General features: G+C 42.2%; 1 protein-coding gene across 2 annotated transcripts in view; it reads left to right on the top strand.

Moving 5' to 3' along the window:
* AHCYL1 (adenosylhomocysteinase like 1) overlaps positions 1-13,906 on the top strand; it is a 118,455-nt gene that overhangs the window by 34,685 nt on the left and 69,864 nt on the right. For both annotated transcript variants that reach the window (XM_073542438.1, XM_073542439.1), the window contains exons 2-5: positions 4,448-4,556; positions 9,519-9,662; positions 9,773-9,873; positions 10,165-10,267. In XM_073542438.1, the coding sequence (XP_073398539.1) occupies positions 4,448-4,556; positions 9,519-9,662; positions 9,773-9,873; positions 10,165-10,267 (457 nt within the window). The remainder of the gene's footprint in view (positions 1-4,447; positions 4,557-9,518; positions 9,663-9,772; positions 9,874-10,164; positions 10,268-13,906) is intronic.

The following is a 13,906-nucleotide window of genomic DNA, read 5'->3' as shown; positions in this document are numbered from 1 at the left end:
CCACGAAAGGCTCATTGGTATCACATACCTAAAATACACAAGTCAGATTCTAATCCCCCTGGCCGCCCGATAATGTCTGGGATAGGGTCACTCACTGAGCCCCTATTCCAGTACATAGATTGCTTATTGTGCCCCCTTCTAAAAGAAATTCACTCTTATGTCAAAGACACCAAAGATTTTATCTCTATTGTAAGGGAAATCTGTTGGCAAGAAAATTTTCAGATGGCATCTATAGATGTTGAAAGTCTGTACACCAGAATTCCCCACGAAAGTGGGGTAAATTCGGTAAGACAAATTTTACAGAGTTCCGGAAAAGATTCGGACACTATCAACTTCATCACTGATGGTTTGAAATTTATCCTCACAAATAACCTGTTCTAGTTTGATAATAAATGGTACAAACAAATAGAAGGTACAGCGATGGGGACTCCTGTCGCTTGTACCCTCGCTAATCTTTTTTTAGCAGTCTTAGGCCTGTATCACACATCAGTTTTTCTTGTCAGTCTAAAGCCGCCAAAATAGCGGAAAACGGATCCGCAGGCAGACTGACTGGAACGGGTACAATAAAAAGTACTTGATAAAGGCCTCAATAGGGTCGAAACGTTGTATCTGATGATGGCAGAATAAAAGCTTCAGATTTTTTTTCACCTGGAAACGGATGCTGTTCCTTCCTTTTTATTGTGCATGTATTGTTGGACCCGACGGCCCCCGGGACCCTTGGAGCGTGCATTCTATGCATCTGTGTGCTGTTGGCTGTTTTTTCTATTGACAGGAACGGGTGTCACCGGAATGGCGGATGTACAGTTCCGCCTATGGTTAAAATTTAAAGGAACCCTCGCAGAGAGCGTATCGGCGCGATATAGCAGAGTACCTGCATGTTGGAGCGGGGGTCCATGGCTGCAATATGAAGGCATCGCCCGATGAAGTCGCGGGAGTACAGCAGTGAAGGTATCGCGCGATAATGGCTGAAGTCGCAGGAGTACAGCAGTGAAGGTATCGCGCGATAATGGCTGAAGTCGCGGGAGTACAGCAGTGAAGGTATCGCGCGATAATGGCTGAAGTCGTGGGAGTACAGCAGTGGAGAGAGTGAGAGAGAATTTTCATCCAGCAGCGAGACTTGATTCAGGGTTAAAAGGGGAAAATGCGGATCCGGACAGCAAAAAAACGTTGCATGGTCCGTTCGGTGATCTCAGCAGATGCCAAAATTTTGGCGGATCCGCACAAATACGGACGCAACGGACGATCATCAGTCAAAATCTGCCGATAATGAAAGTCAATGGGGAAAAAAACGGATCCGCCAATAAAAATGGCGGATCCGTTTTTTTGGCAAATCGGCGGATCTTGACTGATGTGAAAAACTGAAGTGTGAAACAGGCCTTAGAAGAAAGGATGGTGTACGCAATTACTAATCCATTCCTGAAGCATATAAAACTGTTCATACGTTATGTGGACGATATTTTTATAATATGGGATGTTCCAAAATGGATTTTGTTCTGTTTGTAGAATTTTTTAATTCAGATAACAATATGAATATGAGATTCACTTCTCATTTTGGGGGTTCCCAGATAGATTTTTTTGGATGTCAGGTTAATATTGGATAATGGAGCATTATACACAGAGGTTTTCCGAAAACCATCTGCAACTAATTCCCTGTTGCATTATAATAGCGCACATCCTGATTATGTAAAAAATTCTCTGCCTTTCAGCCAATTCCTCAGACTGAAAAAAATCAACAGTCATGAGGAAGGTTTTTTAAAACAAGCCGGTGATTTGTATAGCTGGTTTAGACAGAGAGGTTATCCTGCGTCTGTCTTACATTCTGCTGTGCAAAGGGTTAATGATGCAGCTGCTCCAGATGAACAGAACAGGAGACATAAAAAAGAAAAGCGTTTTGTCTTTAGTTTCACATTTAATTCGATGGACAGAAATATTAGAACAGTAATTAGGCAGAATTGGCACCTTTTAGAAAGTGATAGGGATCTTTTGGATGTGGTTAGCAGGGGTCCTTTATTTGCGAGCAAACGGGTACTAATCTTCGGGATTTATTGGTCAAAAACAGATACCAAAATTAACGAGATAATTGGTTAGAAACCAGTAGCCCAATAGGGAATTATAAATGCAAAAATTGTTCCTGGTGTCCTTTCAAATTGAGTGGAAAAACTTTGAAAATGGGATCAGTATATCATGAGGTCAAAGAATTTATCTCTTGTAAAACCGCTTTTGTGGTTTATGTTTTATTCTGCCCATGTGGTTTTTATTACATTGGAAAAACTATCCGGCCTCTTTACATCAGGTTTAGGGAACACTTTAATTCCATTAGTACAGGAAAGGGAGTCCCCAGATTGATTGAACTCATGAGGAAATTCCATGGCGGTAATGCTGAGGCATTGCAGTTTGCCGGTATTGAAAGAGTCTCTGTACCACAACACGGGGGGAATCATGGTAAGCGTCTATTACAGGTGGAAGCCAGATGGATCCTTCGTACCAAAGCCACAGGTCCACTTGGTTTGAATGAAAAGGTAGATATGGCTGTTTTTCTCTGAATAGATTAAATCAATTATTCTATGGTAGTGTTGTGCTTTGAATAATAAAAGGGGGAGACAGGGCGCTTCCAATGAGTAGGTCTGTATGGAAAGTAGATGAGTGCACAGCAAGTGTTAAGCCCCCATTACACACTGTGATATCGCTTGCAATATCGCTGTAAAGTCACCGATTTTGTGACGTTGCAGCGATATTGCTAGCGATATCGCTGCATGTGATACTTACCTCCAACCGGCTCCCCCGCTGATTATCACTGATCGTGCGAGAAGCTCCTGGACCATTTCTCGTCGGCCACTTCCTGCTGGGCTTCCTGTGGCGCCGACGAGCGACGCGTGGAGCCAGGCGGGAGGACGTAGGATCGCCCCGTCTGACAGGTAAGTAGCGACCCCCGACCCCTGCGATGTCGCTGGTGAGATCTGCCTGTGTGGCAGCTCACTAGCGACCACCTAGCGATGCACCAGCGATCCTGACCGCGTCATATCGCTGGTCGGGATCGCTGGTGCATCGCTAGGTGTAACGGTACCCTTAGGCTCACCTGATAGGGTTGTGAGAGTCACAACACCTATAATCACATAAAACAGCTGCAGCAGTCTGCACGAGGTCCAAGGACCTGGTACAAAGAGAAGGCTGGTAGTGCAATAAGAGACTGCGCCCTGATGAAGTGAGCTGGGACTGGCTCAGGAAACGCGTTGGCAATAAAGATATCTTGAATTCTTCCACAGCAGCGCAGTCTCTTATTGCACTACCAGCCTTCTCTTTGTGCTTTGAATAATGTTATAAGTTTCTTTTTTGTCTTTTTGACAAAATGTTTTTTAATGGTGAAAGAGTAATTAGACAAGCTCAGGTGAAGGGGAGGAGTTAATGTGCACACATGGGTTAAAATGTTTTTTACTCACAGTCTGAGCATAGGACCTGTTGAAGCGCATTCAGCGCGAAACGGCTGTTGTCCGTCTCATAGCACGTTGTTCCCATGCCAATGCCCGATGTATATGAAATAAAGTGATTTGATGAACGGTGAGTGCCATCCTATTTTTTCTCCATTCATTATTTAGATCCATATATATCCATACATACTGTATGTGCAAAAAAGTGCATCGTGCAACTCGCGTGTTCAATTGTACGTAGTATCTCAAAGGACTCATATTTAATATTAAAGACAATAGTGCAGACACAGTACATCTTAATTGTAAGAAATGGTCTCATGTGCATACAGTTAGCAATGTTTATGACTCGCCCCACCATTAATAATATGAAAACGCATGCAGAAACATATCAGCGCCGCTTTTGGCGTCCTGCATGCCCACAACTCAACCCCAAATTACTGTATATTACATATCATGTTGTCACCCAAAATACGCAAAAGATTCATCACATGTAAATTTACCTTAAGTACATATTTAAAGGGGACATACACATATTATATTCCATAGACCTGTGTCTTGTATAGTACAAGTAGATTGTGTCACCCTTCTAAAAGGGTTGACAATTTTGATTACATTTTTCAAGCAAAGTTTGTATACAAATATCGCTCATTTATTTTATTATATACAAATAAATCTTTTATATGGTGGAGTGAGTCATGTTTCGCTATGTTTCTTCAAGGTGCAAAAACATCTGTGGAAACATAAAAAATCATTATAATCAAATTATAATCAAAAACTAAAAAATACATAAAATCAATTTTTTATACTTAATACCTTGCATAAGAAATTGATTTTATTTTACCTTGTATTGTAGTATAAGAAATTTTATTTTCATTTTTTATTTACTGATTATGCAATATTTACAATATGGCATCTGACAATCTTATATACCTTCTATCGCACTATTTATTCATCTTTTTAGCTGTGTATTTCAGAGACCCTCTATATAATAAATGTGTCATTTTGTTTCTTTTCTGAATCAGATCCAGTTTGCAGATGACATGCAAGAGTTTAGCAAGTTTCCAACTAAAACAGGACGCAGATCTCTATCACGTTCCATCTCTCAATCTTCCACTGACAGCTATAGTTCTGGTATGTATGTGGGTGTATGTATACATGTGTATATCTATATGTGTGTTTATATACAGCATGTGAAATAATTATTGAATACCTCACCAATTTTCTAGGTAAATATATTCCTAAAGGTGCTATTAACATGAAATCATCACCAGATGACTGTTAGGCTGTGTGCACACGCTGCGGATTTTGCTGCGGTTCCGCAGCGGTTTTGGCCGCTGCGGACCCGCAGCAGTTTTTGCTGCGGTGTACAGTACCATGATTCCCTATGGGAATCAAAAACCGCAGTGCAGACGGTGCGGAATTTTCCGCGCGGATTATCTGCGGTTTTCAATCCGCAGAAAGAATTGACATGTCAATTCTTTCTGCGGATTCTCCTGCGGTTTGCCATCTCCTCCATTGAGGAGATGAAAAACCGCAGGGCAAAACCGCAGAGCAATCCGCAGGTAAAACCGCAGGTCTTTTGACCTGCGGTTTCACCTGCGGATTTTACAAAATCCGCGCGGATGAATCCGCACCTAATCCGCAGCGTGTGCACACAGCCTAACAATTTATTCAATCCACACAGGCAAATACACACGTGGTCAAAATTGCTGGCACCCCTTGTTTAATGACAGAAAAACCCACAGTGGTGATAGAGATAACTTAAATATGACACAAGTAATAATAAATCAAAAAACCAAGAAAATGGACAAATGAAAGTCAGACATTCTTTTCAACCATACTTTCACAGAATTAAAAAAAAATAAAACTCATGAAATAGGCCTGGACAGAAATGATGGTACCCCTGAAAATAATGTGACAAAAGGGACATGCTAAATCAAGGTGTGTCCATTAATTAGCATCACAGGTGTCTACAATCTTGGAATCAGTGAGTGGGCCTGTATATAGGGCTACAGATACTCACTGTGCTGTTTGGTGACATGGTGTGTATCACACTCAACATGGACCAGAGGAAGCCAAGGAAAGAGTTGTCTCAGGAGATCAGAAAGAAAATTATAGACAAAGGTTAAAGGTAAAAGTTATAAGATCATCTCCAAGCAGCTTGATGTTCCTGTGATTACAGTTGCACATATTATTCAGAAATTTAAGCTCCATGGGACTGTAGCCAACCTCCCTGGACATGGCCGCGGAGGAAAAATGATGACAAATCAAAGAGACGGATAATACGAATGGTAACAATAGAGCCCAGAAAAACTTATAAACAGATTAAAGGTGAACTTCAAGCTCAAGGAACATCAGTGTCAGATCGGACCATCCGTCGTTGTATGAACCAAAGTGGACTTCATGGGAGAAGACCAAGGAGGACACCGTTGTTGAAAAAAAAAAAATCATAAAAAATCCAGAATGGAATTTGCCAAACTATATGTTGACAAGCCACAAAGCTTCTGGGAGAATGTCCTATGGACAGATGAGACAAAAATGGAACTTTTTGGTACGGCACATCAGCTCTATGTTCACAGACGGAAAAATGAAGCATATCAAGAAAAGAACACTGTCCCTATTGTGAAATATGGGGAGGCTTTGTTATGTTCTGGGGCTGCTTTGCTGCATCTGGCACAGGGTGTCTAGAATCTGTGCAGGGTACAATGAAATCTCAAGACTATCAAGGGATTCTAGAGAGAAATGTGCTGCCCAGTGTCAGAAAACTTGGTCTCATTCACAGGTCATGGGTCTTGCAACAGGATAATGACCCAAAACACACAGCTAAAAACACGTAAGAAAGGCTAAGAGGAAAACATTGGACTATTCTGAAGTGGCCTTCTATGAGCCCTGACCTAAATCCTATTGAGCATCTTTGGAAAGAGCTGAAGCATGCCCTCTGGAAAAGGCAACCTTCAAACTCGAGACAACTGGAGCAGTTTGCTCTTGAGGAGTGGGCCAAAGTACCTGTTGAGGTGTAGAAGTCTCATTGACAGTTACAGGAATTGTTTGATTGCAGTGATTGCCTCAAAAGGTTGTTCAACAAAATATTAAGTTAAGGGTACCATCATTTCTGTCCAGGCCTATTTCATGAGTTTTATTTTTTAAAAAATTTTGTGGAAGCATGGTTGAAAAGCAATGTCTGACTTTCATTTGTTCATTTTCATAGATTTTTGAGTTATTATTACTTTTGTCAGATTCAAGTTATTTCTGTGACCATTGTGGGTTTTCCTGTCATTAAACGAGGTGTACCAACAATTTTGACCACGTGTGTAGATCAAACCAGAGCTATCCATAAATTATGTGTAATAATGAGAAATGAAAGAGAGGTGCAAAAAGCCATGGAAAGTCATGACACCTGCTGAAACCTATTATTAACTAGAAAGCAATTTGCCACTTAGTGAAAAATAATATGAACTGATGGCCTATGAAAATGTGTCTTATTACCATGCTGCCACACAAGAGACATCTCATGATGGGTAAAACCAGTGAGCTATCTTAAGACCTTTACAACCTTATTGTTACAAAAACATACTGATGGCATTGGTTACCAAAGAATTTCTAAACTACTGAAGGTTGTAGTAAGCACTGTTGGGACCATAAATACCATGACAATGTGCTGTGCTCCCTGCAAGATTTCAGACAGAGGAGTGAAAAGAAGAGTTGCCCAAGAGCCAAGGACCACCTTTGGAGAGCTACAGAAACACCTGAAATCAGCAAGTGCAATTGTTTTAAAACAAACTGTAAGTAATGCATTTAACCTCCATAGTCTGTGTGCACGGTCACCATGCAATACATAATTGCTGAACAAAAAGCATGGTCAAGTGCGTTTAACAACATTTAGGCTGTGTGCCCACGTTGCGTTTTTGTAAGCGTTTCCGCAGCATTTGAGCCGGCTCAGATGCTGCAGAAATGCTTAAAAGAAGCTTCCTATTCAATTTAATGCATTTTTGTTTTTTTGTGCCAATGCATGCGTTTTTAAACGCTCAGGAAACGCTTAGCGGCTAAAAACGTAGCATGCTCATTAATTTCCGCATAGCTCCGCGTTTTTAGCCATTTCCAATGTTCCCAGAAAACGCACAGAAAAAAACGCGCAAGAAATGCGACTTGTTTCTCCATACAGGAGGCGTATTGAAGCTTTCATCACCAATAAAGGCTTTTATATGCAGTATTAAGTAAATTTCAGTAAGCGTGTTCAAAACTTTTTCCTTGTGTCATTTCACATTATCACACATAACTTAATTTATGGTCATCTGTGGTTTGATTTCTTTTTGATGTCTTTGGCTGTGTGGAGTGGATGGGTTGTTACCGATATCTGCTTATAATTTCATGTCAACAGAAACTTTAGAAAATTGTTGATGTGTTCAGTACTAATTTAATCTGCAGTGAGTGTGTATAACACGGCGAAACGCGTGTTGGGGTGTGCATTATATCTGCGGTGGGCTTCAGTACTTGTCGTTCCAGTCTGTGGCCCGCAGCCATGGCCCATATCCTGCTGCCGCCAAATACCCCGTCCTACCAGCCTGGAGCCCGCAGTATCTCCTGCCTCCTCCAGCAGCGACCCTGCTACCTGGGACCTTGCTCCACCACCGTTGCCCACCACATAAGCTACTGCAAAAGCCGATTATAGCATGCACCATATTATTAAAAAAAAGACATATTTTCCTCCCCAAAATTTTGGGTGCGTCTTATGAATGGATGCATCTTATAATCTGCAAAATACGGTATAAATATTATAGGACATTTAACCATTAACGCAAGTTGCTGAAAACTACAATCAAAATGAAGAAGAGTCCATAGCCTTGATGGCTGTCTAATTCCTCAGACCACCACCACCTTGCCTTAATATGAATCTACTTTAGGTTGCCTTACATAATGCCATTTTCCAAGCCCTTTTTCATGCTTTTACAGAATAGAGCATAGCACCTGATGATGGCTATGAAAATAAGGAAGTATGAAGCACACTAAAATATTACTTTTTTTCATTTGTTGTTGTGTTTTTATGCTTTCATTAGTTTTAACCTAGCCTTTTGTCCCCCCCCCCCAAAAAAAAAAAGCAAATGTAAAAAGTGTGTGACGAAGATCAACAAGAAAAGACTCAAAAAAGCAAGTGTGTGCTGTAAACCTAAAGAAAGCGTTCAAAGCTTTCATATATACAAAAAGGTAACGTAGAAAAATCTGCAGATGAGAAAACATCTTTAGGGTATGTGCACACGTTGCGGATTCTACCGCTGGAGAATCCGCAACGTGTGCACATACCCTTAGGGTGCAGTTATCTGTCAAAGCTGATTCTATAAGACACCAGTCATTAATAACAGAAACAAGGAAGCAAAGCGCTGTAATCTCAAGGCGGTTACTGCAAGTCATGAGCATTGTTCATTTGTTATTTATTACCACTGTGATAATGAACTTGCTGTTGAACAAGAAATAAAGACTTAATGTACAGTAATCATTAGCATTATTACATTCTGGAGATGACATTCTGAGGGGGTGTTCCCCAAGCACAGTTTGTTTAAAAAATGAGTTTTGCTCACCCTCCCCGGGTCCAGCATTGAGACTCTGCCACTGCTCCCGATATCTTATTGTGTGCAGCACTGACGACACATTGACAATCACTGAGATCAGTGGTTTTGCCTGAGAGTTGGCTCGAGACACTCAGAGCTGCTGAGTTTGGTGATTGGCTTCAGTTCGGTCTATGTAACATTTACAGACACCGTTATTCAATGCTTGACCAGGGGAGGGTGAGTAAGGCTCAGATTGTTGTTGTTGTTTTTTTTGTTTTTTTTTAAACAAAGTGTGCCAGGGGACAGTGGTTTTCTTAAACTAGAAAACTCCTTTAACTTAGGCTCCAGAGTTTGTGGGATTTCCCTGTGTTGATCATCCATCAGGCACAGAGCATCTATCAAATATAGGCCATAACTGTTCCGTCAGCACTGTGTCTATAGTCTTTTCTATTACTGCGACACTTTGTTTTCTAAGGCACACAGACACAATATAGTCCTGACAACTAATATGGCGCATACTAGATGTCATATTTATTTTTTCTTCTGTTAGTCGCCTCCTACACGGACAGCTCAGATGACGAGACGTCTCCTCGTGACAAGCAACAAACCACCTCGAAAGGCAGCAGCGACTTCTGCGTCAAGAACGTTAAGCAGGCGGAGTTTGGACGGAGAGAGATTGAAATTGCCGAGCAAGGTGACTCCTGATGTTCGTGGAGGAGCGGGGCGGAAGCGGTGTCGTTCGCACAGAATAAAGGTTTATCATTAGGAGAAATCCGTCAGTGTTCATCTACTTCTCATTTACAGAAATGACCGCTCTGATCTCCCTGAGAAAAAGGGCACAAGGGGAGAAACCACTGGCAGGAGCGAAGATAGTCGGCTGTACACACATTACCGCACAGACTGGGGTGAGTGCACTCATACCAAAGCTGCAGAGGACGGTTTATTACTTCCTGATGGAACCATTGCTCCAGAAACATAAATGCTTTATTTGTGCATTTATTCATTTATTATTGTCTAAAACTAAAAAATTGTACCCACTAATTTACAATGAATTTGCACCATGCTGGTAAAGATTCATTTTATTAACATACAACTAGTAATAGCAATTTACTTTCCTGAGTGTCTGAAGTCCTGGTAATATTAATAGTAGCCTCCTTGTATATGTGAGTAGCAGTTATACTTATCTATATTTTTAGGTTCTTATCGAGACTCTGTGTGCACTTGGGGCCCAATGTCGCTGGTCCGCTTGTAATATCTACTCGACTCAAAATGAAGTGGCTGCTGCTCTGGCGGAATCAGGTAAGTGACTGCGATATTTGTTTTAAAGGGAATCTGTCAGCAGATTTTGCTATGGAATCTGAGAACAGCATGATATAGGGGTTGAATGTCTGATTTCAGCGATATATTACTTACTGGACGGCTTGGTGGAGGTTTGATAAAATCCTGGTTTTCTGTGCTGTAGAGTAGCAGTGCTACATCCTGGTTCTCTCTGCTGTAGTGTCGCAGTGCTACATCCTGGTTTTCTGTGCTGTAGCGTAGCAGTGCTACATCCTGGTTCTCTCTGCTGTAGTGTAGCAGTGCTACATCCTGGTTTTCTCTGCTGTAGTGTAGCAGTGCTACATCCTGGTTTTCTCTGCTGTAGAGTAGCAGTGCTACATCCTGGTTTTCTCTGCTGTAGAGTAGCAGTGCTACATCCTGGTTTTCTCTGCTGTAGTGTCGCAGTGCTACATCCTGGTTTCCTCTGCTGTAGCGCAGCAGTGCTACATCCTGGTTTTCTCTGCTGTAGTGTCGCAGTGCTACATCCTGGTTTCCTCTGCTGTAGCGCAGCAGTGCTACCTCCTGGTTTTCTCTTCTGTAGTGTAGCAGTGCTACATCCTGGTTTTCTGTGCTGTAGCGTAGCAGTGCTACATCCTGGTTTTCTCTGCTGTAGTGTCGCAGTGCTACATCCTGGTTTTCTCTGCTGTAGTGTCGCAGTGCTACATCCTGGTTTTCTCTGCTGTAGTGTCGCAGTGCTACATCCTGGTTTCCTCTGCTGTAGCGCAGCAGTGCTACATCCTGGTTTTCTCTGCTGTAGTGTCGCAGTGCTACATCCTGGTTTTCTGTGCTGTAGCGTAGCAGTGCTACATCCTGGTTTTCTCTTCTGTAGTGTAGCAGTGCTACATCCTGGTTTTCTGTGCTGTAGCGTAGCAGTGCTACATCCTGGTTTTCTCTGCTGTAGTGTCGCAGTGCTACATCCTGGTTTTCTCTGCTGTAGTGTCGCAGTGCTACATCCTGGTTTTCTCTGCTGTAGTGTCGCAGTGCTACATCCTGGTTTCCTCTGCTGTAGCGCGGCAGTGCTACATCCTGGTTTTCTCTGCTGTAGCGTCGCAGTGCTACATCCTGGTTTTCTCTGCTGTAGCGTAGCAGTGCTACATCCTGGTTTTCCCTTTTGTAGTGTAGCAATGCTATATCCTGGTTTTCTCTTCTGTAGTGTAGCAGTGCTGCATCCTGGTTTTCTCTGCTGACAGATTCCCTTTAACCGCTTCCCGACCGCCCACAGTAGATAAACGTTGGCGCTTGCCGGGCTTTGTGCAGCGCCGACGTTTATCTACTGTCGGCGGTTTTGTGCCCCCCGGGACCCCCACATACCTTACAACGCGGGGATCCCGGTGCACAATGCATGCTGGGACCCCCGACGTCATCGAGACCTGATTGGTTCAGGTCCTGATGACGTCAGCGTCACAGCAGCCAATGGGAGCGATCGCTGGGAAAGCTGCTTGTTTCCCGGCGATCTCCCTCATTGTAACGCGGCTTTTTCCTCTGATCTCACTGACAGATGATCCGAGGTGAAGCAGCGTTACTGTGTGACTAGATCGCTGCCTGGCACAGCTGATCTCTGCCTGGCACAGCTGTGCCAGGCAGCGATCTTGTCACACAGTAACGCTGCTTCACCTCTGATCATCTGTCATTGTGAGATCAGAGGAGAAGTCACGTTACAGTGTGCCAGGCAGCGATCTTGTCACATAGTAACGCTGCTTCTCCTCTGATCATCTGTCAGTGTGAGATCAGAGGAGAAGTGGCGTTACTATGAGTCAGATCGCAGCGCAGCGATCTTGTCACAAAAATAAAAAAAAGTAAAGAAAAAAAAAAGAAAAAAGCAGGTACACAGGTTAGGGCTAGGGCTAGGGCTAGGGTTAGGGCTAGGGTTAGGGCTAGGGTTAGGGCTAGGGTTGGGATTAAGGTTATGGGTGTGTTGGTGTTAGGTTTGTGGTTAGGGTTATGGTTAGGGCTGAGATTAGGGTTAGGGGTGTGTTGGGGTTAGGGTTGGAATTAGAATTGGGGGTTTCCACTGTTTAGGTACATCAGGGGCTCTGTAAATGCAATATGACGCCCGCAGACCATTCCATCAAAGTCTGCATTTCAGAACGTCACTACTTCCCTTCCGAGCCCCACCGTGAACCCAAACAGTAGTTTTCTCCCACATATGGGGTACCAGCGTACTCAGGACAAATTGGACAACAACTCTTAGGGTCCAATTTCTCCTGTTACCCTTGTGAAAATAAAAATTGGGGGCTAAAAGATCATTTTTGTGGAAAAAAAATGATTTTTTTATTTTCACGCCTCTACATTATAAACTTTACTGAAACACTTGGGGGTTCAAAGTGCTCACCACACATCTAGATAAGTTCCTTGGGGGGTCTAGTTTCCAAAATGGGGTCACTTGTGGGGAATTTCCACTGTTTAGGTACATCAGGGGCTCTGCAAACGCACATGACACCCGCAGACCATTCCATCAAAGTCTGCATTTCAGAACGTCACTACTTCCCTTCCGAGCCCCACCGTGTGCCCAAACAGTAGATTTCTTCCACATATGGGGTATCAGCGTATTCAGGACAAATTGGACAACAACTTTTGGGGTCCAATTTCTCCTGTTACCCTTGTGAAAATAAAAATTGGGGGCTAAAAGGTCATTTTGTGGGAAAAAAATGAATTTTTATTTTCATGGCTCTACGTTATAAACTTCTGTGAAGCACTTGGTGGTTCAAAGTGTTCACAACACATCTAGATAAGTTCTTTAAGGGGTCTAGGTTCCAAAATGGGGTCACTTGTGGGGGGTTTCCACTGTTTAGGTACATCGGGGGCTCTCCAAATGCGACATGGCATCCGATCTCAATTCCTGCCAATTCTGCATTGAAAAAGTCAAACGGCGCTCCTTCCGTTCTGAGCTCTGCCGTGTGCTCAAACAGTGGTTTAGCCCCACATACGGGGTATCTGCGTATTCGGGAGAAATTGCACAAAAAATTTTGTGGTTCATTTTCTCTTTTTACACTTGTGAAAATAAAAAAAAATGGTTTTGAAGTAAAATGTTTGTGAAAAAAAGTTAAATGTTTATTTTTTCCTTCCATATTCCATTAATTCATGTGAAGCACCTGAAGGGTTAATAAACTTCTTGAATGTGGTTTTGAGTACATTGAGAGGTGCAGTTTTTAGAATGGTGTCACTTTTGGGTATTTTTTGTTATATTGACCCCCCAAACTCACTTCAAATGTGAGGTGGTCCCTAAAAAAAATGGTGTTGCAAATTTTGTTGTAAAAATGAGAAATCGCTGGTCAACTTTTAACCCTTATAACTTCCTAAAAAAAAAAAAAATTATGTTTCCAAAATTGTGCAGATGTAAAGTAGACATGTGGGAAATGTTATTTATTAACTATTTTGTGCGATATCACTCTCTGATTTAAGGGCATAAAAATTAAAAGTTTGAAAATTGCAAAATTTTCTAAATTTTCGCCAAATTTTGATTTTTTTAACAAATAAGCGCAGCTCATACCTAAAAATTTTTACCACCATCATGAAGTACAATATGTCATGAGAAAACAATGTCAGAATCAGTAGGATCCGTTGAAGCGTTCTAGAGTTATGACCTCATAAAGTGACACTGGTCAGAATTGAAAAAATTGG

The sequence above is a fragment of the Dendrobates tinctorius genome, unplaced genomic scaffold (genome assembly GCF_039654945.1).
Source record: "Dendrobates tinctorius isolate UK_male_01 unplaced genomic scaffold, ASM3965494v1 ptg000127l, whole genome shotgun sequence".
NCBI classification, from domain to species: Eukaryota; Metazoa; Chordata; class Amphibia; order Anura; family Dendrobatidae; genus Dendrobates; species Dendrobates tinctorius.
This window is presented reverse-complemented; position numbering and strand designations above follow the sequence as displayed.